General features: G+C 63.2%; 2 protein-coding genes and 1 long non-coding RNA gene across 6 annotated transcripts in view; 1 reads left to right on the top strand and 2 right to left on the bottom strand.

Moving 5' to 3' along the window:
* The window catches only part of TOM1L2 (target of myb1 like 2 membrane trafficking protein), a 93753-nt gene extending 90993 nt beyond the window's left edge, over positions 1 to 2760 (bottom strand). For all 3 annotated transcript variants that reach the window (XM_024127892.3, XM_024127891.3, XM_024127890.3), the window contains exon 1: positions 2640 to 2760. In XM_024127892.3, coding sequence (XP_023983660.1) covers positions 2640 to 2691 — 52 coding nt within the window. In that variant the 5' untranslated portion in view covers positions 2692 to 2760. The remainder of the gene's footprint in view (positions 1 to 2639) is intronic.
* Positions 2761 to 3256: 496 nt separating this feature from the next.
* On the top strand, positions 3257 to 26157 carry DRC3 (dynein regulatory complex subunit 3). Of its 2 annotated transcripts, XM_055090508.1 has the most exons (14): positions 3257 to 3556; positions 3938 to 4017; positions 4733 to 6839; positions 9582 to 9698; positions 11941 to 12107; positions 14383 to 14529; positions 17064 to 17183; positions 17729 to 17841; positions 18841 to 19015; positions 19799 to 19930; positions 21534 to 21604; positions 22684 to 22807; positions 25685 to 25816; positions 25976 to 26157. In XM_055090508.1, exons 3-14 carry the CDS (start codon positions 6683 to 6685, stop codon positions 26087 to 26089), a joined length of 1569 nt encoding a protein of 522 aa, XP_054946483.1. In that variant the 5' UTR covers positions 3257 to 3556; positions 3938 to 4017; positions 4733 to 6682; the 3' UTR covers positions 26090 to 26157. The 2 variants fall into 2 exon arrangements, with proteins under 2 accessions (XP_054946483.1, XP_054946481.1); XM_055090506.1 differs by lacking the exons at positions 21534 to 21604; positions 22684 to 22807; positions 25685 to 25816; positions 25976 to 26157 and adding an exon at positions 20236 to 20902 and having other exon boundaries at positions 8788 to 9755; positions 10452 to 12107; positions 17729 to 17839; positions 18839 to 19015.
* Positions 18199 to 19792, bottom strand: LOC114487807 (uncharacterized). The gene is made up of 3 exons (XR_003683246.1): positions 19623 to 19792; positions 18841 to 18927; positions 18199 to 18310 (listed from the first exon to the last, which is right to left on the bottom strand). It is a non-coding gene; the product is annotated as an uncharacterized lncRNA (long non-coding RNA).
* Positions 26158 to 26551: the final 394 nt, after the last annotated feature.

Below are 26551 nucleotides of genomic sequence, written 5' to 3' on the forward strand. Positions count from 1 at the left end.
GCTCGTGGGATCCTCCCGGACCGGGGCACGAACCCGCGTCCCCTGCATCGGCAGGCGGACTCTCAACCACTGCGCCACCAGGGGAGCCCTCCGAGCAGCTTTTTAATATCTGTATCCTGGGGCCTGGTACCCAATACGCACTCAAACCGCCTGCTGAAATGGACGGAGGGAATGGTTTAGGTAGAAGCTGCAGCAGCTGCTGAGAGAGGAAAATGAGGTCCAGAGAGACTAACAGTAGTGGTCAGCTACAGAATGTGGCCTTTGATGCCACCCACCCAGGACAGGGCTCCATCCTGGGCCCAAACCCAACTTGCCCCTGTTCCCCGCAGCCACCTCTGCTCCACGCGGACTGGGGACCACTGGGGTGCTCACACCCCCTGCCTGCCTCCTCCACCTGTCCCCAGGCACAGGGGGCCTCTTCTCTGCCTGTGCAGTTCCCACCCACCCTCCCAACAGCCCTCAGACTAAGACGCCAGGCGCAGGCCCCGGCTCCTCTGAGCGCAGTGGCCTCCTGCCAGCACGCACGGTCCCCACGAGGCAGCTGCGTACCAGCACTGGGTAGCCTCCTGTTGGCCGCCATTGTCCCACGCATCTCTGTGCCCTCTCCTGGCCCCATCCAGCCCTCGAGCACCGGGACGGCTATGAAATCCCAGCTCCCTCTGACCAGCTGAGCCATCCTTCCACCTCGCTGAGCCTGTCTCCTCATCTCTAAAGTGGGAAGGACAATAAAGCTTACTTCACAGAGCAGCCGTAGGAGCAAGTGATGGCTGTAGAACTGCTTCGCGTGAGATATACCTCTGCTCTTAATCATCAGCTTGCTGGTGTTTTATTTCGGCATACCCCTCCCTCCCACCAACCCCCTGGCACATACTTTTAAAAGAACACTAACAGGGCTTCCCTGGTGGCGCAGTGGTTGCGCGTCCGCCTGCCGATGCAGGGGAACCGGGTTCGCGCCCCGGTCCGGGAGGATCCCACGTGCCGCAGAGCGGCTGGGCCCGTGAGCCACGGCCGCGGGGCCCGCGCGTCCGGAGCCTGTGCTCCGCCACGGGAGAGGCCACGACGGTGAGAGGCCCGCGTACGGCAAAAACAAACAAACAAACAAAAACACAACACTAACAGCACTAAATGTCGTGAGAGTCACTTATACACAGTCACAACAGCAGAAGACACATTAGAAACTCACTCTGGCCTCTAACCATTTATCTGAACTGAGCTGTGACATTACCGGGGTCTTGCCTGCTGGCTAACTGGCAATGAGGGGGCTCCATCCTCTTCATGGTCAAGTGTTTTGTCCACGGGACGGTGGACGCGGGGCCTGTTCACAGATGGGCCCGCTGTCCCACACGGCCTCTCCAGCGTGGGGCTGAATCAGTCTCCGCCCCCAACCAAGCAAACTACGGCTCAGAAGGGCTGCATAATCTTCTCGGGTCCCACAGTTGAATTGGGCAAAGCAAAATTCAACTCGGGTCTTCCTGAGAGAAACATCCTGCTCTTTCCCCTTGCTATATACCCGTGCATCCCTTACGTTTGTATGTTTTAAAGTCCCCTTTCACTTATACCCCTCATCAACTACCTTGGCATTTCAAAGGTAGTAACAGAGCCTCCTACTGTCAAGGAGACAGAAGAGAAAAAGAAAAAAAATTCCCCAAGTTTACTGGCTCCCTCTCATAGCTGACTGGAATTCAATACCCAACTGAGAAATGAGTTTCTGGAACATGGATGCAGTGACAGAGCAGCTGAGTTAAAAGAACGGGGGTGGGAACCTCGAGAAAGGTGGGGAAACACTCTCCAGGGCCCAGTTCCCATCACCCCTTATCAGAGACCCTACACCACAGAGAAAAGAAAGGCTCCCAAACGCCAGTTAGCCAACGGGAGAGGCCTCAATAATTTCACAGGCCCCACTGAAGGCTGAAAAGTAAGCTGGAAATTTATAAGTAGAGCAGGAAATAAACAAATCACTACAGCCTAATCCAGCCAGGCCCATATGGACTCCAAAGGTCCGTGCTCATGAAAGACATTTCACCAGTCCTGCCACCAACCAGGAGGAACCCAGTTCTAAAAGAAACCAATCAACATTCTAGACTGATCACACTTGGCACGAGCGCCCACCTTGGGTGAAAAGGCACGTTGCTTCTTCAGTAAGGAAATTCCATAGGGCGGGCCCTCTGGTGGTCCTTCACCTGCACCTCGGGCTTTCCGAGCCCCCCACAGGATTAGGACTGCCGAGTAACCCTCTATCTGCCACCGAAGGGTTCACCGCTGGCTGACGCAAGAGCGCAGGGAAGCGACAGTCACCGTGCAGACAGCAGCACCTCGGACATCAGGACCCCGCCTCTGACAGACGGAACTCCAGACCCGACAGGGCAGCGACTCGCACAAGGTCACGGGGAGAGTCGGCGGCAAGGCTCCCCGGCCGGGGCTCCGGTCGTTAGCCGGCACGGCCGCCCCCGCCCCCGACAGCCTCCCCAGGAGCGCGCCCGGCCTCCCGCTCCCCGCCGAGGGCGGCTCCGCCGGGCGGGCCCGGGGCAGGGAGCCCGCTGGGAAAGCGGCGGCCGGGCCGGGGCGGAGGACTGGGCCCCGCCGCACAGGGAAGCGCGGAGCACCGCCCAGGCCTCGGGGCGCCGCCGTGGGGGCCTTACCGAGGCACTGCCCCACCGGCGTGCTGAACGGGTTCCCCAGGAGGAACTCCATCTTGGGCGGACGACTCGGCAGCGGCCCACGCGCGTCTGCCGCCGGGTCTCCGCGTCCCCAGCGGCGTTCCCTGCCTGACTGACACTTGCCCCGGCCCCACCCCCGGGAACGCCGGTGCCCGCTCCTGGCCCCGCCCCTCCGGCCTCTATTGGGCGACGGCTGCCCTGCCCTCTTCCGATTGGCCCCCACAGCTCCTTCCGAGAAGTCACGCCCATCCCGCGGCGTCCGATTGGGCGGGGCGGTGACCTAGGTCACAGGAATCTCCGTCACCTCCCCTGGCCCGCCTCCCAACGCGAATCTGTGTATTTTGATTCATTTATGTATTGGTCAATCCAGGGAGTCCGTAATATTATTGGACAAAAGTCGAGTCAGTCGCTCGGTGGGAGGGGGCGGGGGAGGGGCGGAGCTAGTAAGTTCCACGCCCATAGAAAGTGCTGATTGGACAAGCATTTGTTTTCTCTACGGCTAATTGGTTCTGGGAGGCTTTCCCCGCCCAGAAATGTAATCACGTGGTCGTCAACTTTAACCCAGGATGTTTACTCCCTGACTTCCCCGTAGCAAAGGAGTGTGGCTCTTGGTTCCCCTAGCAACCGGGCTCAGAGAGGAGGCGCAAGCGGAGGACAGTGCCGGCGACTCTGAGAGCCCGTGGCCGAGAGGCTGCGGGAGGACTTGACCTTTTCCCGGAGGAGTCCGCCGGCCGCCCCACCTAGAGGAGAGCGCGCAGGCCCCTGGCAGCCCCTCCCGGCCGCACGCCGATCCTGGCCTTCAGGCCTTGTGGGGAGAGAAGCTGAGGAAGCCTTCCCTCCGGGCTCATGCCCCAAAGAGACCTTTGAGGTCCCACCCCCGGCCTCCGGGCCAGAGAGAGGTACCCGGCCCACCGATAGATGCTTCTTCAGGAGGGCATTACTGACCCTCTGTCCGACCTCTCAGCTGCCGCTAACTTGTTCCTCTTCCTTAGACCTAGACTTCCTCTTGGTGAAGGGTTTTGGCTTGGAATGTGGATGCCCGGGTCCATGTCTGTCCCTTGTCAGCAGCTCCCTTCCCGGGCCTCAGTTTCTCTGTCTGGAAAATCAGGGCATTAGGGCTCCCTTCTCTAATGGCTCCCAGAGGTGACCTGTAATTTGATCATGAACGTGCTCTAGCTCGCAGTGAGCACTCAGTAGAGGGTGGGGTTTCTCTTATTAATTCACGGCCAATAGGCGCTCTATTTTCCAGGTCCAGTTGATCCCAAGGTCTTGTTTCGCAGGACAATTCAGGATCTGTTTCTCTGTGAGGAGGTGTAAGGTTCTCTGCTGCTTTCCCCGCCCAGCACAACACTATTGTCAGGTAAGTCAACGGCAACCCGGGCTGGGTGGTGAATTCCTGATAAAACCCCCTTGGGAAGGAGGGTTGGGGTTTTGGCCCCGGCCCCGAACAGCTGTGAGAAACAGTGTGAACTGTGACAATGACCCGCAGTGTGCCTGGGCGCAGTTGAGTCGTGATTAAGAAAATGGGCTCTGGAGGCCTGTCCTCCTGCCTCTGCCGTGTACTAGATGTATCCGCGTGGGCATGTAACTTGACCTTTCTAACCTGCTTCCATTTTCTTACCTGAAGACTGCGGAGAATCAGTGCTTCACGTAAACTAAGTTCCTAGAGGTCTCTAAAATCCACATCTTACCTCCACCCCCGTCACCTCCCGCCTCACGACTCTTGCTGTTCTTGGTACCACAAGCCAGAATGAGCTTCTTAAAATTAAAGTCTGATCATGTCACTGCCCTTAGTAAGCCCCAGGAGCTTCGCAGGGATCCTAGGATAACCACCACACTCCTGCAGGCCTCTCCAGCCTTGCACAGCTTCAGCCACAGCGGAACCTGTCTCCTCCTCTCCCACCTCAGGACCCTTACCACGCAGACCCCTTTTCCTTCTTTCCTGCTCATCCTCCAGGTCTCAGCGGGGTCTCCCCTGGCCAGCACAGGTCCCTGCATGTATGCTTTCACAGTCCCCTACACCTACAAACTTGTCGTGGTTTGTAATTAAAGATTTGTATAATTGTCTGCTTCAGGTCTGAAACAGAGGTAAGGAGATCAGTTTTATTCACAGCGTGTCGTGGCTGCTCGTTACACGTATGTGGACTACGTGAACGATCTTAAACAAATGTAGGAGGGAAGAGTTACCCGTCTTTTACAGGTGGGAGGTCAAAGGCTTGGAAGGCGAAGTTAGTTGCCCAAGGATGCAAGTCCTGACCTTGTGCGTATGACGAACACAGCCGTTCCACATCACTCGGGGATCGTTGGGCCTGATGGAAAGCAGGCTTGACCTGTCACAGGGGCCAGACCCTGGTGGGGTGGGAGTGAGGAGAAGTCAGCCAAAGTTTTGAAATCAGAGTTAAGAATCATTTCCCAAAGTACAGCACTTTGCTTTAAAAACAAAAAGCACAAACATTTTCAGGTAACATCTGCTAAATACAGCGCATTAAAATTTCCCCAAAGACAAGCTGGTGTCAAGTTCTGTGAAATCTCAGAAAAAATTGTTTCAGAAGGATGGGGAGCTGGAGGACTGGAAACGTCCTCGGGAGTTAGGTCAACCACCCTAAGGAGATGGAGCAGAGACTGGGAGGCAGGAAGGCAGCGGAGGAGAAGGGGGCGGGGGGGCGGAGGCGGGGGCAGGAGGAAAGGACCCGTGAAAGTTAAAGGCCCTGGAACCATGGGTCATGGACACTCCAGAAACAGGACATGCACGTTTGCGTAAGCTGCACGTTAGGGGGAGGGGAGGCGGGCAGCCGGGCAGCGGCAGTCTTGGAGACCAGGTGCAGGATAGCTAGGCCCACCCTGGTTCGCCCAACGTCAGGAGGGTCCCCAGTAGCGCTCAGTGGAATAAAAGGCAGGATGCCAGGCTGCCCAGCATCAGGGACCAGCGGGGCACGGGGGCCTGGCTGTGGGGACGCAGGGGCCGGGGCAGAAGGTGAAGCCAGCAGGGAGGTGAGAACAGGGTGGAAAGTAGGGGGAGAACTGAGTTTCCAGAGGGTTCGGAGGCAGAATCGGGGAGTTTTCCAGTGGCGCATGCCCTCCTGCGGGGTCCAGCCCTTCTGGATGTTCTCACTAAGACGGCTGGTAACGATGGAGTGAGGTCAGGCTGCCCAGGGCCATGGCTCTGTCCGGCCACGAACAGCAGCCCAGGTCCGCCCGTGACTGACCCACCCCACAGACGCCCCTGTGCCTCAGCGTTTCAGCCAAATCCCTTTGGACCGTTAGCAACAGACACCTCCTGGGGTTAGTTTAAGGAAAAGAGGATATAATGTGCGAAGTCAGGACACTCTCCCGGGGCCTGGAGTCAGGACAGGAGGGGCCAGGAAGGCAGCCTCCCTGTCAGTCTGTCCATCCTTTCGCCTTTATTCCTGGATCAGATTCCCCTCTCTGCTTCTGTCTGTCCGTCTGCCCCAGGCCCTCTTACTCTCTCACTCGCCATGCACCTGGCCAGCGCTGACGGGCGCTTTGTCCTCCGGCCGCAGCTCACGTCTCTCGGGGGGGAGGGGGACACGAATGACCAGCTTGGGTTGGTATCCACCAGTGGCCACACGCTGGGCAGCTGCGGGTGGGGGCGGAGCTTACAGACATGGCCGCCTGTAGGGGGTGGGGCTCTCAGGGAAGGGGGGCCTCCGAGGATTGTGGTCGGTGGTTGGTGCCAAGAAACCCGACGAGGGCGGGCGCAGAAAGCCAGAGGCCGGAGGCGACCACGGCTGTGCGTGCAGCTGAGCTCCACAGGCTGAAGAGAGCCGTGTGGACACCGGGGCCGGGTGGCGTCACAGCCTGCTCGTGGTGCCAGGCGGGTGGGGGTCCAGAGAGGCCCCGGAGAAGCCCGGGTACAGCGGCCAAGGGCGGGAGGGGGCCGCCTTCAGAGTGCCGTGGCCGCCACGCCGCCCCACGATGCCGTGGAAGCACCCCAGCCAGACCCCGCCCTCAAAGGGAGGCAGGAGCGGCGGCCTGGGCGAGGGACGTGGTGTCTTCCAGGGAGGATGAACCGGCTGTGCGACACGGAGCCCAGGGTGATGGATGATGAGATGCTCAAGCTAGCCGTTGGGGAGCAGGGCCCGCGAGACGAGGCCGGGCAGCTGGCCAAGCAGGAGGGCATCCTCTTCAAGGACGTCCTGTCCCTGCAGCTGGACTTCCAGAGTGCGTATCCTGGGTGGGGTGGGGCGGGGCGGGCGCAGGGGGCCCCGATTCCACGCGTGACCCGCGGTCCGCGGTCGCATTCGGGCTGCCTGGGTCAGAAGGCACGGGACCAGCACGGGTGGTTTTAAAGCCTGATACCCAGTGTGGGTAGCGCTAGAACAGCCACGACGCTCCCAATTCTGAGTAAGAACAAAACAAGGTAACATCCTCCCGTTGCAAGTCTTAAGTGACCCCCAAAGGCCACGCTGGCCCCCGAGGGTGGGGGGGACCTAGGAGGGTGGTCCACGTGGCCAGGAAGGGGCGGGGTCGGGGGAGGACCAAGTGCTGGGGGAGCAGCTGCAGAGGCGGGACCGGAAACAGAAGGGGGGGGTCCCCTCCGGAGCGCAGGACAGCCTGGGGGGAGGCGTGGCTCGGGACCAGGCAGGTCCTCAGCACCCCACCTGTGCACCGGGGTGACCGGAGGCTGTGTCTCAGGCGCTGGTTGGGAGGACGAGACCAGACAGCGCAGGCCCCGTGCCCGGCTCACTAAAGGAGGCCAGCGAGTCGGGCAGAGGGTATAGGTGGGGAGGCAGGACGGGTGGGCGGGGGTCCCGTGACCCCTCATGTCGGGCGCGGGCGGGTCACAGCACAGGGACCGGGCTGACTGACGTTCCTGCTGTGTCCTGGGCCTCCAGGCCGGCCTGCCGGGTCGCCCAGCGGCCACGAGGGGCTGCTGAGTCAGCCCGGGGATGCGCTGCGCGCGGCAGGCAGGCCCGGCCTCAGGAGCTGCAGGCGCCCAGGGCAGGGCGGGCCGCGAGGCTCCCGGCGGGAAGGGGCTGAAGGGAAGGCGCGGCGGACTTCAGACCTCCTTCGGCCGCCCCTCCCCGACTATGTAGCGGACGCCTGTCCCGGCCGGGGCGCTGCTCTGCGCACCAGGGACTCTGGAGCTGAGCTTCGAGGGAGGGGGACGCGTGTGCTGCTGAGAGAAGTGGAGCCAGGAGAGGAGAGGAGGGGAGCGGGGTGCAGTGTGGTCGGGCGGGCAGGAGCCTCGGCACAGAGGTGACGGGGGAGCCAAGACGCGGAGGAGGTGAGGCCGGGAGCCACACGGAGACCCGGGCAGATGGGTCGAGGCAGAGAGGGAACAGCCAGTGCCCAGGCCCTTGGGCGGGCGCAGGTCAGAGGTCGGGCGGGGGTCAGCTAGCATCAGCCTCGGGGCCGAGAGAAGGCGTCTGGCTTTGAGTGGCCGAGAGAAGGCGTCTGGCTTTGAGTGAGAGAGGCAGGAGCCCAGCGAGGTCCTGAGCAGGGGAGGGACAGGGAGCCATGACAACAGGCTGCAGCAAGCCGGCGGCAGCAGAGGCAGATCCCGTGTCCATGCTGAAGACTGAATGGGCTTTGGGGGCAGCCCTGTCATGCTGTCAAATACGTCTGGCTCTTTCGCGTCGTTCTGGCTTTTCCACGTGAACTGCTGACGCCTAGAGGAGAGCCAGCACACGGGTGCGCCAGGCAGGGCGCCCAGGAGTGGGGGAGCCGCCCAGGGCTGGTGTCTGCAGGGTCAACCACCGCCAAGGCCGTCGCTCTGAGGCCAGGGCCAGAGAAGGAAAATCCAGACCAGGGGAGCCGGGGGCGGGGCGGGGCCTTTTGCCCCAGCAGCACAGGTGGGGCTGGTGTCATTGCAGGAAATGTGGCCACGGAGCTGGGGAACGGACTCCACCCCAGGCAGCCCTGGGGACCGGGAGGGACAGGGCCCTGGGTCAGAGAAATGCTGCCCACTGCCCCCCCACCGAGACCCAGCTTGGGGGGCGCAGCTGGGAGGGGCTCCTGCCCGTCTGAATAAACACTGAGGCGGCTGCCCCGAAGGTGTGGCTATCAAGGGCCTTTTTTTTTTTTTTTTTTTACTCCTTTCACTTCTATATGATTTCAGTTCTTTTAACGAGCATATTCTAACTTTATGTTTTGGGAATCATTACAGAAGCAAACGTAGAAAAAGGGGCACATAAACAACAGCTCTCTGTGGTTTCTAAGAGAACCGGGGACAAGGTCAGGCCCCTAGAGTTTTACACGCACAGCGTGCGCTTGTCACGCTAAGTATTACTCAGAGCTCTTGGCAGCCGTGACAGAGACCAAGCTCCGCCTGGCTCAGGAGCAAGGGGATGATGGGCCGGCTGCCTGGCCAGGGCTGGTCTCCAGCGGCCGGGGGCTCAGGCACCTCGGTGACGTCAGGAGCTGCCTCTGTGGCGCGCTTCATCCCCTCCCCGTATACGGACATCCGGGGCCTCATCCTCGAGCGCTCGCACGGCATGTGATTCCAGGTAGAGACGCTGCAGGGTCCGTGGGCACAGACATTAACTATTTCCTTCCACGTGGCCAGAGCACCCTCCCGATGGCTCCACTAGTTGACTGGCCACCCCTGCAGCCTCAGTTCTATTTGTCACCCTGGGGGGCCCTGCCCGCGCCCTGTGTCCTGAGCCCGGGTGTTTCGAGGGGGAGCCCTGTGAGTCCCCGCCCTGGAAGGCCCGCCCCCCTCCACCCTGCGTGGGCCCACCCGGCCCTGTGGTGGCCCCGGACGGCAGCACCAACAGGGACCCCGAGCTCCGCGGAGCTGGGGCCCACACCTCCAGGGCTCCCTGCGCTCCGGGGAAGGCAGCGGGGCTCTGGGGCCTCTCCCACGGCCAGCGTCAGTCACCCGGCCCCCAAGACGCTGGAACTATACCCTAACCCTGACCCGGGCCGGAACCGGCCAAAGCGCGTCCAACATCGTTTCAGACATCCTCCGCATCGACGGCCTCTGGCAGTTTGAGAACCTGCGGAAGCTGCAGCTGGACAACAACATCATCGAGAAGATCGAGGGCCTGGAGAACCTCACACACCTGGTCTGGCTGGGTGAGGCCCCCGCGTGTCCCCCAGCCCACAGTGACACCTCCCGAGGCTGCCCCCCAGGTAAACTTCCGTGGCGGCCCCGTGGCGGCCCCGGTGCAGCAGGAGCTCCGTCTGCTGGGAGCAAGGAAGCCTGGGCCTGCGCTGGGCAAAGCTCAGCACGTACGTGCTTGGACACCGCAGGGCAGAACATCTGCCCCAGCCGTCAAACATCCCAGTCCGGGAGGGCTCATGGCAGCAGCCTGGACTCCGTCTAGGTACTCTAGACTCAGGGCGACAGATAACTGAGGGCCCTGCTATTTGGGGGGCCCAGATCAAACCAGAACTGACCATCCCCGTGCTAGAGTGCACTGAGCTCTTTCTACCTGCTAGGCACGGCCCGTGCGCTTTCCGTGTGAGGCCTCCTAACCGCACAGCAACCCCACCGTAGACGGGAGCAAACTGAGGTCACAGCGAGCAGGGGCCTTGCCCGACTCCAGGGGTCCGGCCCTCACTGCCAAGGCGGCAGGGGCTTTGCCGAACTGCGTCCACCTGCCGGCCTCGGGCGGCACCCTCACGTCTGGCAGCGGGCACCTAACGAGGGGCGGGGCTGGCTGGGAGCTCCCGAGCCCACTGAGGGGGCTTCTTTGGCCCTCCCAGCCACCCTAGGGGCTCCAGAGGCCAGGGCACCGCCCAGAGCTCCATGACCAAGATGGAGCAGAGCTGGGACGAGACCCACGCCTGTCTGATCCCAAAGCCACGTCCCCTCCATCCTGTCAGGCTGCTTCCCAATACAGGCAACCTGGGGCATCGAGGTCCCTCCCAGCTTGCAGGACACTCAGCTGTGGTTGTGAGGACGGCCGCCAGACCACAGCAACCCCCCCCGGGGCAGGATTACAGTGTCATCTCACGGGTGCAGAGGCTGAGGGGCTGGTGGACTTGGAGCTGCATGTGCCGGCAGCAGAGCAGACCAGAGCCAGGTCTCCTGACTGCCGGGCCCAGGTCTCGCCCAGACAAGCCCTCCCGGCAGCCCAGCACCCGTTAATGCTGAGTCCCGGGCTCGGCGGCCCACCTGCACCACCAGGAGATGGAGGAGGGGAGGGGGCGGGTCAGCCTAGACCCTGAGCCTCACCCCCTCTGAAGGCCCTGCTTTTAGGCAAGAGCTCCCAGGCCCCGCAGTCTCGCGGACATAAAACAAGGGTCACGGGTCCCCGTGAGATGCCCCTGTGATGCCTAGTGTTCTGTGGTGGGGGGGGGGCGGCGAGAGAGCCGGAGGGGAAAGTTCTGGCAAGCGGTCAGGCTACCCCCTCAGAGAGTCGGAAGCCTGCCTTTGTCCAGCCACGTGCACTGCCCCCGGCCCGGCTGGTGGCCCGGTCAGCTGTCCCAGCGCTGGGGGCGGGCGGGAGCCGGCTGGCACTGCCCCCAGACGCTAACTGTCCACATCTTGTCCCAGCTTTACACTCAGGCCCGTCCTGTTGGTAGCTTGAAATTGGCCACGGTGGGAGTATTTACACCACCGAAGTCAGCAAGCGCTACAGGTCAGGGCTGCCCGCGCCTTCCCCCCGTTAAACGTTTACCAGCACGCCTGCAAAGAGCAGAGCCCGGCTGCAGGCGCGAAAGGAAGCAGGCTGACCCAGTGCAGGTCCCGCTCTGCCAACGTGCTAGCCGGTTCTGTACGTTACCTCCGCCCTCTGCGCCCTACCTTCCTTACGTGCTCTTGATCTTGAGCACGTGACCACCAGGCCCCTTTGAATCCTGGCTCCCTCAGCCCTAAGATGCAGGCGGTGACAAACGAGGAAACGCCCGCCCGGGGAGGGCCTGGTGTAGGGAGAGTGTCCCGGGAGAGCGTCCCCTGAGGCGCCAGGGAGGCCAGACTGACTTCCTGAGTCCCCTTTACACATGAGGGCTTTAGCTGAAGCTCTTGAGAAGTTCCCAGTTTGGGCCTCTGGGCCATCGATGTCCAGGGACACCAACCCCAACCAAACCCCCAAACCCGTGGTGGCGAAAAAGCAGTTTTATTCCCAAAGACAAGAAACTTGGGCTAGGGGGGTCCTGAGGTCTCAGCCGGGGCTGGGCCTGGAGTTTGGGGCAGCCCGGCCCGTGCGGGTCTCCCCCACCCCAAAGTGCGCTGCCCCCACCCGCCAGGGAGTTTCCATCCCAGAACGAGGGCCGCACAGACCGAGTCCGGGGCCGGGAAGGGGGCAGCAGAGCCGGGGGGGCGGGGGGGTCGGATTCAGGACAGTCACCCTAACCCAGAGCCGTCCTCCAGACCTGTCCTTCAACAACATTGAGGCCATCGAGGGGCTGGACACGCTGGTGAACCTGGAGGACCTGAGCCTGTTCAACAACCGGGTCTCCAAGATCGACTCGCTGGACGCGCTGGTCAAGCTGCAGGTGCTGTCGCTGGGCAACAACCAGATCGGCAACGTGATGAACGTGAGCCAGGGCGCCGGGGGGCGGGGGGCCGCGGGCTGAGCCTCCGACCTGCCCCTTGGCCCCGAAAAGCCAGAATTCCGGGCTCGATGCTGTTCACACACCAGCTTAGGCCACGAGAGCCCACGTGTGGGTCTGTTTGTGCCCCTGCCCCGGTGGGATCTTGCCTTCCCTGCCCCCACACCCGCTCAGCAGGCATCTGCTGGGGTGGGGACCCCTCGGCCCTGGGGCATCTGGCTCGTGCTCACTGGGGACAGAGACCAACGACAGCCCCGGGTCACTGGAAGGGTCGGGGCCAGGGAGGCTCCCCTACCAACACTCCCTGTGAGCTGGCAGCAGGGCCCTGGGTGCCATGGGGGGACCTCAGGAAGCTGGGTGACCCCGGGGCAACCGGAGCCACCGTGCAGGTGTGTGACAGATACTGCTGCCGGGCGTGACGGGGGCTCCGTGCCACTGGGCGGGCGTGCAGGGCCCAAGCATCAGCCCCAGTCCTGTCCCCGCGGCTCCCGGCGCCAACTCCCTCCCAGCCTCACTGCAGGGTGGGGCTAGGAGAGCAGGGGAGAGATGGGCGCTGCAGCCGCGGCCGAGGCCGGAGCAGGCGGCTGCGTGGAGGGGGCTGACCCCCCTCCTGGCTCAGCTGTGCTTAGTGTCGCCCTGGGCTGGCGCTCCTCGTGGCTGTGATCCAGCAGCCCAGGCCGCAGCCTTCCTCGTCCACAGCTGGCAGGACAGAGAGCAGGAGAAATCTCCCCCGCGGTGCCCCTCAGTGTGACGGGCCCTCACCCACCCGACCCAGACCAGAGGTGTGGGCGGGCCAGGCGGTTTAGGTGAAAGGCCTGGGGCGGGTCAGGTGCCGGCTGCTCACCTGTGGGCGTTTGAGGGCCAGACCCCGGAGGCCGTGCGGTCTGGGAAGTTTGCCCTGCATGCCCCTGGGAGGTTGTAAAGCCAACCCACCTCTTGCCAGGGTTCAAGACCCGATTGCTCAGCTGCCCTCTGCCCTACGGGGCGGGGGCACACAGGACAGCTGAGGGAGGTGTAAGTGGAGAGCTGAGGTTTAACGGGCTCCCGGCCGCCTGGCCTTGGGCCGGGGACTCAGCACCCGGGGCCCGCGTGCCCATCTGTACGGGAGAGCGGTGGCCTGCGGGGCAGGCTGGTGTGAGGGCTGAGTCAGTTAGGGCTGAGCGGCTGCTACAGGACCGGGCACAGGAGAGCTCTGCAGGAAATGATGCTTATTCAGGAATTTTCAGATGAAGGGCACACCCCAATAGCCCCAAATCTTGCTTGTGAAAACCTTTCTGAGTGTCTTGAGCTGTTCCTGCCTGGGTCGGTCCAGTACCCAGGGCCACACGTGAGCAGATCCCCTCTGACTCGTCCCTCGGACGCTGCAGGGTTTAATGGACACAGGTCCAGGCCTGGGCGTGGAGGGGACACTGGCTCTCAGGCCATTCCCTCCCCTGGCCTTGCTGAGTTCCTGGTACAGGACGCTCTTTCCTGCCTCAGGGCCTTTGCTTGTGCTGGTTTTGCTTCTGGGAATGCACCCGCCCCTGCTCTTCCCTGGCTGCCCCCTCAGGCCTCAGAGGCCTCCGTCCTAACTGAAAACCCCCCTGTCATGGTCCCTAAGGCCCCCTCTCCACCCCCTCCCCCTTTGAGTTCTTCTAGCACTTAAACCAAAGAGCAATGATTCTACTTACTTTTAAAACGTTCTTGCCCCCTGCCTTAGAGTGCCAGCGCTTGCTATAAGGGCTTTGTTCCTACTCTGTCCCGAAGGCCTGGCACGTGCCTGAGGCCTGGTAGGTGCTTAGCGATCTTTGTTGAACGAATAAACAAATGACAAAGACGCTCCTTCAGGAAAGCACAGGAGATGCTGTCAGATGAGGTACAGGCATCTTGCTGACTTTCCCCCGGTTACTAAGAACAGGAAGAATAAACGGCCGTCAGTGGACGTCCCACTAGCTGCCACCCAGTTGGTCCAGGCCAACTGTAAATCAGGTTCCGTTGAATTGAAGAGCGCTGGGCCTTGCACAGCACTTTACAGTTGGAAAAGGCCGCCCGTTCTGAGAGCAGCAGCGGTGGGCACAGCCAGGGCATTACGGGAGCAGGGGGAGGCCCTCACAGCGTGCGGCATGTGGTCTTCTCAGTACCTATGCACCCACCTTACAGAAGAGGAGATGGGGGCCCAGGTCCACGGGTCCTGGGCAAAGCCCATGGCTCCTCCCTCGCGGCTCCGCCCAGTGCGGGCGGAGGACGGAGAGAGGACGCGGGCGACCCCCCTCTCCCCCAGATCATCTACCTGCGGCGGTTCAAGGACCTGCGGACGCTCAGCCTCTCAGGGAACCCCGTCGCCGAGGCCGAGGGCTACAGGACGTTCATCTGTGCCTACCTCCCCGACCTGGTGTACCTGGACTTCCGGCGCATCGACGACCACGTGGTAGCGTGGCCCTCACGCGTCCAGCTCCGCGCGTCGGCGTGCAGGCCCCGGCGTCTGGGGAGGGGAGGGCGGAGAAGGGGAGGGCGGCCCTCCTCGAGGTGTCTTTACCGCCCCCGTCACTGTCGTGCCGCCTCCCACCTCGAGGCCGCCGTCTGCTTTTCTGGGTGAACGAGTCGGGGGAGCAAGCGAGGGTGGGCGATTAGCGAGGTCAGCGGCTCAGGGCGGGGTCGGGACTCGCCTCCGCGCCACGACCGCTCACGGTAGCGCCCTCTGCGCCGAGGGCACCGGCCCCAGAGAGGGGCCCCCGGGATCCCGCGGCCGGGGTGCTAGGCGGGGAGCTGGGCCCGGCGGTCTGGCAGCAGGGCCGGGAGGAAGCCCCCCTCCCCAGTCCACTGCCCGGCCTGGCTGACCGCCCCTGCCGTGCGCTTCCCGCCCTCTGCAGCACGACGTTTGTGGGTGCTTTGCCCCCTGGAAAAAGAACCCCGCCGGACACGAGGCCGTGCTGGGCGCGGGCGGTGGGGGGACAGGGACCTGCCCACCCCTCTCCCTGGGAGCTGGTGCCTTTCCTGGGAGAAAGGAGCCTGTGCCTGGTGGGGGCCCTGAGGTGATGTGGGGCTCGGGGAGAGCCCAGCGGAAGCGGGGGGAGGCTGGCCCCCCCGGTCTTGGTGCTGACGCTGCTGCCCCGGCCGCCACACCGCCTGCCAAGCGTGGAGCCCTCCACTCACGGCGTCTTCCTGGGGGGTCCACGGAGAGCAGCCGGGGGCGGGGTGCCCAGAGAGTTGCCCCTCCTCCGCCCATGGCCTTCTCTTGTCCCAGAACAGGACGAGAATCTGAAATCTTGAATTCCAAGACTCTCAAGTCTTTTTTTTTTTTTAATATTTATTTATCTATTTGGCTGCGCCAGGTCTTAGCTGTGGTACATGGGATCTAGTTCCCTGACCAGGGATCGAATCCAGGCACCCCGCACTGGGAGCACAGAGTCTTAATCGCTGGACCACCAGGGAAGTCCCAAGACTCTCGAGTCTTATTTTTTGCATTTAGACAGTAAGTTGAAAGGCAGCGTGGGCTCAAACGCTTGGAATAGGCCGAAGAGCTGCTGGGGTGTATTTCGCTCATCATAAAACCATGCACAGGGACCTCCCTGGTGGCACAGTGGTTAAGACTCCGAGCTCCCGATGCAGGGGGCCCGGGTTCGATCCCCGGTCAGGGAACTAGATCCCACATGCATGCCGCAACCAAGAGTTTGCACGCCACAACTAAGGAGCCCACGTGCCGCAATTGAGGAGCCAGCACAACCAAATAAATAAATTAAATATTTTTTTAAACCACCCCCCTCAAAAAAAAAAACATGCACAGCCGGATACCGCACGGTTCCCGAGCCCCTCCCCAGCCAGTTTCTCCTCTTCCCCAGAAGATTACACAGGGGGCAGGCCGCCCAGCCTGGCACCCCGTTGTGCTGCAGGAAACAAAGCCTCCTTCCGCAACTCAGAGGCTTTGCCTAGAAGCACCAAGATTAGTAATAAGGGAAAGGTTGTAAGAGCAGAGCCCCGCAAAGCAGGGGCACCTGGAACCCCCGTCCGTGCTGCTTTCTGTCCCCGGGCCAGCCCCAAGCCCCTCACCTGCTGGTACTGCCAGGCTCGGGCAGCAGGACAGCTGGGCCCAGCCGAGGCCGACCGGGGCTGAGGGCAGGCTCTTGGGGTGCCTCCCCATTTCCACTGGGCCCAGGGCTGTGCCCGAAGGCTGGTGCAGCCCTGAGGAACGGTGGACAGTCCCAGCAGAGCACACGAACGGGTGGGGGCTGTGAGCTTGGGGGGCTTTCTGTGTTGGTGGGGGAGACAGGCAGGAGAGTGACGCTGGGGTTCAGGGCTTGGCCTGCCGAGACCTCCGTCTTCTCCGCCCGTGGAGAAGAACGCTGTGGTTCTCAGCAGAGTTCATGATGTGATGTGAGCATTCAGGGACCTGGAAGCTGGCATGGGGCTTACAGCGTGAGAGGGAGAGGGCACGGCGTGCAGGCCGTGGTCCTGAGAGAGAGGAGGGGGCGGGGGTGGGGGGAGCAGATACTGGAGCACAGAGCGTCGGCGGTGCTTGCGCCTGGAGCCTTGGCACAGGCGACGTCACCTGGGGCTCCAGCAGCCCCCAGCGCAGGCAGGGGGCTACGCAGGACGGGTGGAGGAGGGCCAGAGGGGGCAGGGCCCAGAGTCGAGGGCCGAGACCGCATGCCCAGGCCTGTGGCTCGGGCACCCACTGCACCTCTCCCTTGTGCGGCCCCGCAAGAGGGCCAGAGCCTGGCCGGGGAGGCCTGGGGGAGCGGCCGAGCCTGCGCTGGGGGCCTCCACCCCAGAGATGTCCCACGGACCCTCGGCCTGCCCGTGCTGCTTCCCCCACTGATTTCCCTGAGGCTCAGAATACTTGGCGAGGGCCGCGGGGAGGGGATGCCCGCCCACGCTGGGGAGGCCAGGGCATGGCAGAGGCCAGTGGCTAGGAGGGACCCCCCCCGACCCTGGTGACGGTGCCGCCTCCCGATCCCCCAACAGAAAGAGCTGGCGGAGATGAAGCACCAGTACAGCATCGACGAGCTGAAGCACCAGGAGAGCCTGATGCAGGCCCGGCTGGAGGATGAGCGGGCCCGGTCGGGGGAGCTGGAGGAGCACAAGGTACGAGGCCACCGGTGGGAGGACCCGCCCCCTGCCCCGCCCGCCCCGCCCGCCCCAGGATGCTGCCGCCGGTCATGGGCCAGTGCCATGAAGTTGAGCAGGGCCCAGGCCCCCAAAGCCTGCCCTTTGATTGAGAGTAGCTGGTGCCCAGGGCCGCTGGGCTGCCAGAACCTCAGTCAGGGCAGCACGCGGACCTGCCCCTCCTCCTCCCACGGCCCCCAGGCCCCCCTCCCGCACAAGGGCTGGGGCCTCTGTGCCAGAACCATCTCTCAGAGCAGCCCCTGTCCTTAAGACCCCTGGCTGCTTCCTGGCGGCAGGGGGGCGGGGGGCGGGGGGACAGCCAGAAAAGCTCATTCCTCTCCGTGGCGCGTCTCCTCCGGCCGGACCGAGCTGGGCACCCTTCAGTTTTCTGCCTCTGGACCCCCGCCTGTGCCGGGCCCATCGCCTGCCCTTCCCCAGCCTGCCTTCCCGAGGGCCGGGCGCCCTTGGCCCCGGTGCCCAGCGCAGGGCCCTGCCCAGGGAGCCCACTGTGTCTCTGACCGCAGGCGGCCTTCGTGGAACACCTGAACGGCCCCTTCCTGTTCGACAGCATGTACGCCGAGGACGTGGAGGGTAGCCAGCTGTCCCACCTGCCCGGCGTGGGCGAGCTCTTGCAGACATACCCTTCCGGGCCACGGCCGCCCCCAGGGCCTGGGCGTGGGAATCGGGGGGCTCCCCTTCCACTCTGGGCCTCAGGTGGCGCACCCAGGGCCTCGAGAACCAGGTCGGCTGTGAGGGCAGGGACACATGGGTATCTGGTCAGCAGGGCCCAGGCTGCCAGAGATGGAGGCTGGCTGACCGTGTCTGTGACTCTGACCCTCATTACCTTGTTTATGGGCTCCTGCTGTGCGCTTTGCATCCAGCAGTTCAAACTGCTTCAACCACCCATGGGGTGGGTGCTGTACTGGACCCCCAACTACCTTCTTGTAGTTGGGGAAGCTGAGCTCGGAGAGGGTGAACCGTCCAGGCTGTGCACTTAGGAGCTGCGGGCTGAGCCTGCACGCCTTCCCCCAGAGGACGTGGTGGGCGCCTGTCATCGTGGCTGAGGGACTCAGTGTGGACAGTGGGTCACAGAGAGAAAGCTGCCCCTAAACACCCACCGCCCAGGAGAGGGGGAGGGGTCGGCTCTCCTCCCGGCCTGGCCCTAGGCTGCAGCCCCGCCTGACCTCAGCACCTAAGCGCCCCTCGTGTGGCGGGCGCTGCAGATGTGGAACCCTCAGCCCAGAGCAGCGAGGAGGCCACAGAAGCAGCTGCAGGGCCAGGCCTTGCACCTGGGGCTCTCTGGTCCCCTGACCCCCGCAGCCTCCCTGTGCACCTGTGGCCGCCAAGCACAAAGACGGCCTGGACAACAGGGCCCCAGAGACAGAAACACGTGCTGCTCAGCCCCCTGGCCGCTCCCCGCCTCCGGGCTCCTGACCCCTTCAGGTCCCCCGGGGGTCTCTGCTCTGTCGCCCCACCCCCACCACGCAGGACCCTCCCTGAATCCCTCAGGCTGAGGGTGGAGATGCCCAACCGCTGATTCATACCCCAAATCCCGGCTGCAGCTCTGCTCCGGGAGCTGCTTCCACCCCCACGTGCGCCCCCCAGGCAGCCGTGAGCTTCCTTAACGGCCACTCACCTACAAGGACAAGTTCGTCATCATCTGCCTGAACATCTTCGAGTACGGCCTGAAGCAGCAGGAGAAGCGGAAGGCGGAGCTCAACACCTTCATGGGGTGTGTCCAGGAGGCCGTCCAGGAAAAGCAGGAGCAGAGCAAGGCCAAGATCGCCAAGTTCGAGGAGAAGCACTTGCTGGTAGGCCCTGCCCCCCACTTCCCTCCTCCTGCTCCAGGTGCCCCCTGCCAGAGGCCCGGCCCCTCCACCTCTGACGACCCGAGACCCACGGGGCAAGCCGCTTGCTTTCAGGCCAGGCTTGATATAGGGAAGGAGCCTGATCTTCCTCCAGATGGGGCGGCCATGACCACAAACACCCTGCGCCCCCCAGTCACGCCTGGTCACTCCGCTGACACTGCGTCTGCCGGCCGAGCCCCCAGGCCCCTCGTCAGTGAACGGCTGGTACTGGGTGCGGCTCGGACCCCCGTGCTCCCCAGCCCACAAGCACCTCTCATTGCAGACGGACCTGGCAGCTACTTGCACACGGGGTGCTGCGGGGGTCCAGCTGGCTTCCCCCAAGACAGGGCCCACCTTGTGTTCCAACCTCCCCCGCAGAGCCCCGCTGGGCTGGGAGTCAGCCCATTGTGAGCCAGGGCCTCACAGACAGCGCCCCATCCCCAGGCTTCGTGAAGCTCAGGCTCTCTGCCCCTGCACCCGAGGAGACGGGAGTCACTCGGGGTCCCCCAGTGACCCATTTCAGGTCCACGTGACTCTGAAGCCATCGCTCCTTCCACGCCTAGTAACTCACCAGCTGGTGGAGCCTCTGCTCTGACAGCCTCCGCCGTGGAGGGGGTGGAGCTGACGCTCGGACTTGGCCAGTCCGACCCCATAATCCAAGTTCCGACCCACAAAACCAAACTGCTGCCTGTCACTTCAGGAATTACACTTAACTGTGGATTCCTAAAGCACAGGTTTTGTTTCCAGAGTTTAAGCGCCATCCGAGACGAGTCTGAACTGACCAACTTCGAGATAAAGATGGCGGAGCACAGCGAGGACATCACCGAGCTGGTCGACGTCCTCATGACGCTGGAGATGCAGCTGGTGGAGCAGCTGGAGGTGAGGTGGGGCCCCGGGAACACATGTGACGCGACGGCCCTGCCCGGCTCCTGTGCAAGAACCTGGCGGGGGAGCACCTTCCCCGGAGCTACCCGGCGGGTCACACGAAAGCTTTCTGTGCTTCTGGTGCTTTTCAGTCATTGAGATGACAGGGGGCCCTCGTGCAGCATGAGAGGTGAGCTCGTTCCTCTGGAACGGTCTCCCCATCTAGGAAGAGTGCAGAACCGCAGCAGGGAGAGTCTTTTATTAGACCCAAGGAGCTGTCGAGAAACGAAACGGACCCCGCTCTTCACCCCCGACTCTAGGATAGAATGAAGGCTCCCGGCACGCAGCCTGTAGTCGCTGCATCTCGGGGCGAGCGAGGAGCCTCACGAAGTGCTGCTACGTGAAACCCGGGGCGGCCAGACCGACCTGGGCGTTTGTTTACCAGGCAGCTGGAGGCCAAGGCCGGGGCCTGCAGAGCGGTGATGAAGGGAACCTCCCGCCTGCTGCCGTGGCCCCCCGGCCAGCGCCTCCTCGATGCCTCCCTCGTCCAGGTTCCCAGCACATCACAGAGCAGACGCTCGCTCCCCACTGGGGAGGCTGCGGCGCCGCACAGCACGTCCGTGGGGCATCGGGGGGCTCAGGCAGCGGCTCCCAACCTTTCCGAGCAGGAGGACCCCCTCGTCAGCATCCCGCAATTCACCAGAACCTGTGCTTGACTTACTAGCCGCCAAAAAGCTACTAAGTGGAGCTGTGCTTTTCAACGGCCCAATGTTTTTTCATTACAAGAGGGTTTACACACATTTGAAAAAAAATGTATAATTAGCTCAGTCTGTAGACAGTCCTCGGATTCAGGTGCATTCCCTGTGCTGTCGGCCCACCCTGCAGCCCCCAGAGCCTAGAGTAGGTCAGGGGCGTGACCCACCCTGTGGGCTCACTGGGTAGCAGCCCTCCCCAGGGCCTCTGGGTGAGGCCCGGGCGCCTGGCTCCGCACTAGATGCAGCAATACAGGGCTGCCCTCAGGGAGGGAGGTGGGAGCCTTGCAGGGGAGAGGCCTGGGGGTTTCCTCCCTGCCAGGCACCTCGCAAAGCATTTTGTGTGAAGAAACCCGTTTCTGCTTCACCACAACCTCGTGAGACACGTACTATGCGAAGGGAACCCATTTCATAGGTGGGAAGTTGAGGCCCAGGGAAGTTAACAATGTTCCGAGTTACAGCCAGTAGCGGAGCTGGCAGGCAGCCCGGCTCCTAGCCACCCTCCCGTTCCTCTGGAGGTGACCGAGGCAGATGCCACTGAGAGCCCCAAGGACGGGGTGAGCTCTGTGTGTGCCTGTCGGTGGGGGGCTCCTGGCAGAGAGACCAGCACAGGCAAAGGCCTGGAGAAGGTGTCACACTAAAGCCCCGGGGGGTGACCGAGGCAAAGTGGCTGGAGGGTGACGGCTGGGGGCAGCCGTCGGGAGAGGGGCAGGGTCGGCGCACAGCGCCACCTGGGGAAGGTCAGGTGGTTGGTCCTTACCCTCAAGGTCTGTGGTCACTGCCCGCTGAGTGGTAAGGAGCACTTTTGCTCTGGTGCAGTTCGGTGGAGTTCACGTCTAAATATGCGTGTCCTTGATCATTTCCAGGAGACTGTTAATATGTTTGAAAGGAACATCATCGACTTGGTGGGACTCTTTGTCGAAAACGTCCGAAGCCTATATTCTTTCCTTGATGCCCCTCTGCGGGGAGGCGCTGCGGGCCGCGGGGCTCTCAGGGCCTGCACCACCGCTCCCCGCCCGCAGGGGGCTGGGGGGAGGCGCCTGCATTTTAAACAAAAGGCACAGAAGGGTACAGCTTCTTCACAGCTAAGCAGGATGCAACTAAGTGGGGTCCCTTCCGGGTGGCTCCCTGTGGAGTCACATGCCTGCCCCCTCCCACTGCCACCAAGGAAAAAAGCCCACCTTCAAAGGATGGAGATTTGCCAACCACTTGGAATGTTCGAGGAATACTTCCTGACCCTCAGCACAAAGGCGCCTTATTAGAGTAGAAGTCTGATGCCCACTGGGTGGCTCTGCAGGGCACTGCTTGCAGCACAAGTCCTGGCCCGTCTGTTCTCTGATGAGTGATTTCACCAGGAGACCACACCCCCGAATCCACCCTCCCCACTCCCCCGGCCCCCCCCAACGCAGGTGCACATGCCCTGGGGGTGGGGCGACCTCTATGCTGAAGCCACTGACAAACACATCATCTATAAGGAGATGGGTTAAATGTCAGGTTAGGAACCAACACTGGGGGCACGCCTGACCTTTTGCCACCTGAACTCAGGGCCCTGAAGTCCACCCCAGAAGTCACCCCAGTCCTGCCCTCCTGGGCCCACAGTCCCGCTGGGTGACAGAGCTATGGAAGCAGCCGACCGGAGGCCGGGCCGGGAAACTCCCTGAAGGAGGGTCCACTAAGCGAGGACCTGAGGGTGGGCCAGAGGGATGGGCTGGAACGGTGGGGAGGGCGTTCCAGGCAGGCTCGGGGAGGCAGCCTGTGCAAAGGCCCAGAGGACGGGGAGAGGAGGTTCCAAAAGGAGGCCTTTAGGTCACAACAGAGTGTGAAAGCCGCCAGCACAGCAGGGGCGCCGGCTGCTGCAGGGAGAAAGGGCTGGAGGGGAGCGGACCAGGAGGGACCCCGAGGGGGTGCGTGGCGGGCGAGTCGGAGGGCCCTGAAGGCGGGGATACATGGGGCCCAGCGCAGGGGAGGGCGCGCCGGGCCTGCTCCAGCCCGGCCTTGGCTTAACTCGCGCTGCACGATGGCTCAGTGCCGGGACCTGGAGAACCACCACCACGAGAAGCTCCTGGAGATCGCCATCAGCACCCTGGAGAAGAGAGTCAAGGGCGAGCTGGACGAGGACCTGCCGGACGCCGTGCGCTCGGTGAGCGTGGGGGCGGGCCGGTGGGCGGGGCAGCCCGGGGCGCCAGGCAGGCGCAGCCCCGCCCCGCGGCCCCCGTAAAGCCTGAAAAACCTGCCAGAGCCTCGGTCTCCTCATCTGCAAGAGGGGCGGTAGGTAGGCGAGATAGGCTAACAAGCAAAGCAGCTGGTGGGCACCCGGTGCAGCCCAGCTACAGAGGAGCTTGTGATAATTAAGTGCTTTCAACTTACCGAGAGGTTGCTTTCTCAAAGCTCATTTCTGTGGGGCTTCTGGCACCTTCTAAGAGACACAGCGACAAATAGAGGTTGAGGTCCGAGATTTCCCCGGAAGGTCGTCTCAGCCCCGAGTCTCTACGGCAGGAAGCACTGCTGGGGTCTCTGCCCGCTCGCGGGGCTCCAGGTCTCCTGCGCTGGGGGCCGGCAACGGGTGGGCTGTGTCACTGCGAAGGGCACCCACTTTCCTTCCTTCACCATTCACTGCGCCCCTCACCTCTCTCCTCCTCCGCTTTCCACCAAGGCAAGCTACCACCGCCCTTTGCGGGACCCTGGCCTCTGCCCTTCTCCACGCAGCAGCCAGAGACCCTGGGACTCCTTCCCCCTAGTGAGTCCTGGAGCAAGGTCTCCGCCGCGACCCGCCCCGACACCCTCTTCCCCCAGGCCTCCGTGCACCCGCCTCCTTCCCGTCTTTCAGATCTCAGCTCACACCCAGCTCCTTGGAGAGGCCCCCCCCCTCCATCACCTTCCCAAAGGCCGACTGTCTCTCCATCACGGCCGTTCATCCTTGTCAGAGCCGCTGTCACGGTTCCAAGCTATCGTGTTCGTGTCGCCTTGCTTAGGTTACTCTTCACACTTACATACAGGCCCCAGGGGAAGGCAGGAGTGGCCTCTTCCACACCGCGGTCAGGCCTCACCCGGGGTGCCGGGCTCACCACGCCCGCTGTCAGGTGCTGGCGGAGTCCTGCAGGCAGGGACCAGCAGTTCCCACCCCGCAGCCTCTGTCAGGGGCCGATACAGTCGCCAGGGCAGCGGCAAGGTGGCAGGGCCTCCTCAAACACCCAGACACAGGGAGAGGTCACCTTCCCGAGCCTGAAGGAAGGCTGCCCCCAAGAGCCCAGCCTGGCTGGAGCCACCTGACAGACCACCTAGCGGTCGTGGAGTTTTTGACGCAAGGCTCCGGGGTCTGTGACACCTCTCTGAGGACTGGGACATGCAGAAAAGGAGGCCCCGAAGTCAACGGGAGGTGAGCAGCCTGGGTGGGTGCTTCCAGGGTGGCTCCGCACGGCGCCACCTGACACCTGTTCCCGCGGCCCCGGGATACTCAGGCTGCTGACTGGGTGGGGCTCGCATGGGCTTGGTTAACTCACCAAAGGACCCCTGAAAGTGGCTTTCCCACCCGGTCTACAGATGGGAAAGCTGGGGAGACAGGGTCTCAGGGAAGTTCGGTAAACACCCAAGATGTGTTGTGAGGACACCTCGTCTTGTGAGGACGAGTCTGGATTCAAACCTTAGTCTGAGATGCCGAGCCCGGGCACTGAGCCCTCACTGTAGACAAAGGGGGCGTTCTGGGTCTGCCCGTGGCCCCAGGCCCGAGGGTAATGGGGCTCTGCCTCTGGGCTAAGGGGCTGCCTTGGGCTCCCGGGCAGCACTGGTATCGGGTGCCACCCTGGAGGCCTCACGGGGCAGCCAGCAGAGCCCGCTGGACACCCCTCCCTCTGCGGGCCCATCAGCTCTGTCCTTTAGGAACAGCTGTAGCAGGAGATGCTACACCGTCTCCTTACGTTTAAGCAACAAAACTTGGGGTAGCAAGCCCTGACAAAAGCGGAATTATTACAAGGAGCTGACAGGGACCGAGGGCCTCCCGAGGGCCAGCTGCCTGAGCAGCTCTGGACGTGTGTTTGCCCTTTTAATCTCCAAGCCGACAGAGTGAGATAGGTGCCAGTGTGGTTCCCTTTCACAGGCGAGGAAACCGAGGCTCAGAGCTGACAGGGAGCGTGTGGGTGGCGGACACGGGCAGGACAGGGGCTTTCAGTTGAGGCCCTCGGCAATAAAAGTCTGGTCTCCGTTTCTAACCATCCGTGAGCGTGTTAGTAACAGGGTCTCAGGACACTCTTTTTGCAGAGACGCTAACGTTTCAAGATCCACAGACTGTAGTCTTGAGCTCATTAGGCTAACTGCGCCCGAAAGAGAGACAAACCCAGGCGCACACACCTGCCCGCGCCCTCTCTACAACGCAGAGCTTTCGGGTCCCTCGCCATCGTTGGCGACACGAAGCACCTCCGCTTAAAGCTGAAGCAGCCGCCAGTGAAGGGCTCCCCGCGCTGGGAAGTGCCCACGTGGACCCGCAGCCGCGCCGGGTGCCCGTGGCCAGTTCACGCGTGAACACCTGGAACCAGCCGGGCCTGGGGGGGCCGCGTCCCACAGCGTCGTCCACGGCGGGGAAGCGGGTGGGAACAAGGCAGGAGCCCAGGTGGGACCCCAGGTCCGACTGGATTGACGTGAGGGGCAGCAGAGACCCATCGGTTTGTGGGACCTTCTGTCCTCAGAGGAGCCCTGTGCCCCTCGGCCAGCCTTGTGCTGCCCACGCGACGGGCAGGTTTCAGGCAAGTCAGACTGGAGACCCTTGGCGAGGTGGCCGGGGCTGCCCTCCCTTCGCTTGGGGAGGGCACGCTCCCCCCAGGCACTGCCCCGCCGCCCGGGGGCCCCTTCCGGGCACTGGTGCCGCCGGGCCGATGGAGTGGTCGCCTGAGATGGGCCCGAGGAGTCAGGATGCGGGCTGGGCGCCGCCTCCGCCTGCGGGGAGCTGGGCCCCGTCCCCTCTGGCTCCACCGCCTCTGTGCTCGGGGCGGGTCCAGGCCCTCACCTGCGCTTCCTTGCTCCCCAGCTCTTTGTGGACAAAGACACGATCCTTAACGCGGTCGGGGCCTCACACGACATCCACCTCCTGAAGATCGACAATCGGGAGGACGAGCTGGTGACCAGGGTCAACTCCTGGTGTGCACACCTGGTGGACAAGGTGAGCGCGGCCGAGGGCAGGTGACTCCCGGCAGCGGGACCCCACGCTGGAGGCCCGCCACCCGCCCCGGGGCAGACGCACACGCGGGGCTGGAGCAGGGAGAACGCGGTCAGGAAGGCAGGCTCACAGTTGACGGGCCGGCCGCCGTCTGCCCCTCAGATTCACAAGGACGAGATCGTGAGGAACCGCAGGCGCGTGAAGGAGATCTACCAGTACGTCGAGCATGTGCAGAGCGAGCTGGACAGCCTGGAGTTCAGCGACCTCCTGGACTAGGGCTGCGGCCCAGCCCTCCCCCCGACCCCCGACCTTCACAGGTGGAGAAATAAAGGACTTTGGTTACCTTTCCCCCTCCTGTGTCCGCGTCTGAGCAGTTGGCGTCCGGTGAGAGCGACTCCTAGGCTCTCGGCTGCTTCTCTGCGGCGCCCAGGGCAGGCCCTTCCCCAGGTACAGCTCCCAGCACAGCCTGGGGGCCCGGCCAGCCCACCGAGGCGGAGGCCGCGGGGACCCAAGGACCCTCCGCAGCTGAGAGCACAGCTGGGCGTCACCCTTGAGGTGGGGATGTGACAGTACCTCTGGCGAGCACACTCAGGGTGCGGGGTGGGGGCTTGCGGGGAGGTGGCCAGTGCCCCCGGAATGGGGGCGAGCCAGGCCCAGCAGCTCCAAGGCCTTTGTGCCCCAAACTCGCACACTCTCCCTGCTCCTTGACCTGGGCCCAGGCACCCAGAGACCCCGCCT

This window comes from Physeter macrocephalus, chromosome 14 (assembly GCF_002837175.3).
Source record: "Physeter macrocephalus isolate SW-GA chromosome 14, ASM283717v5, whole genome shotgun sequence".
In the NCBI taxonomy this organism is placed as follows: domain Eukaryota; kingdom Metazoa; phylum Chordata; class Mammalia; order Artiodactyla; family Physeteridae; genus Physeter; species Physeter macrocephalus.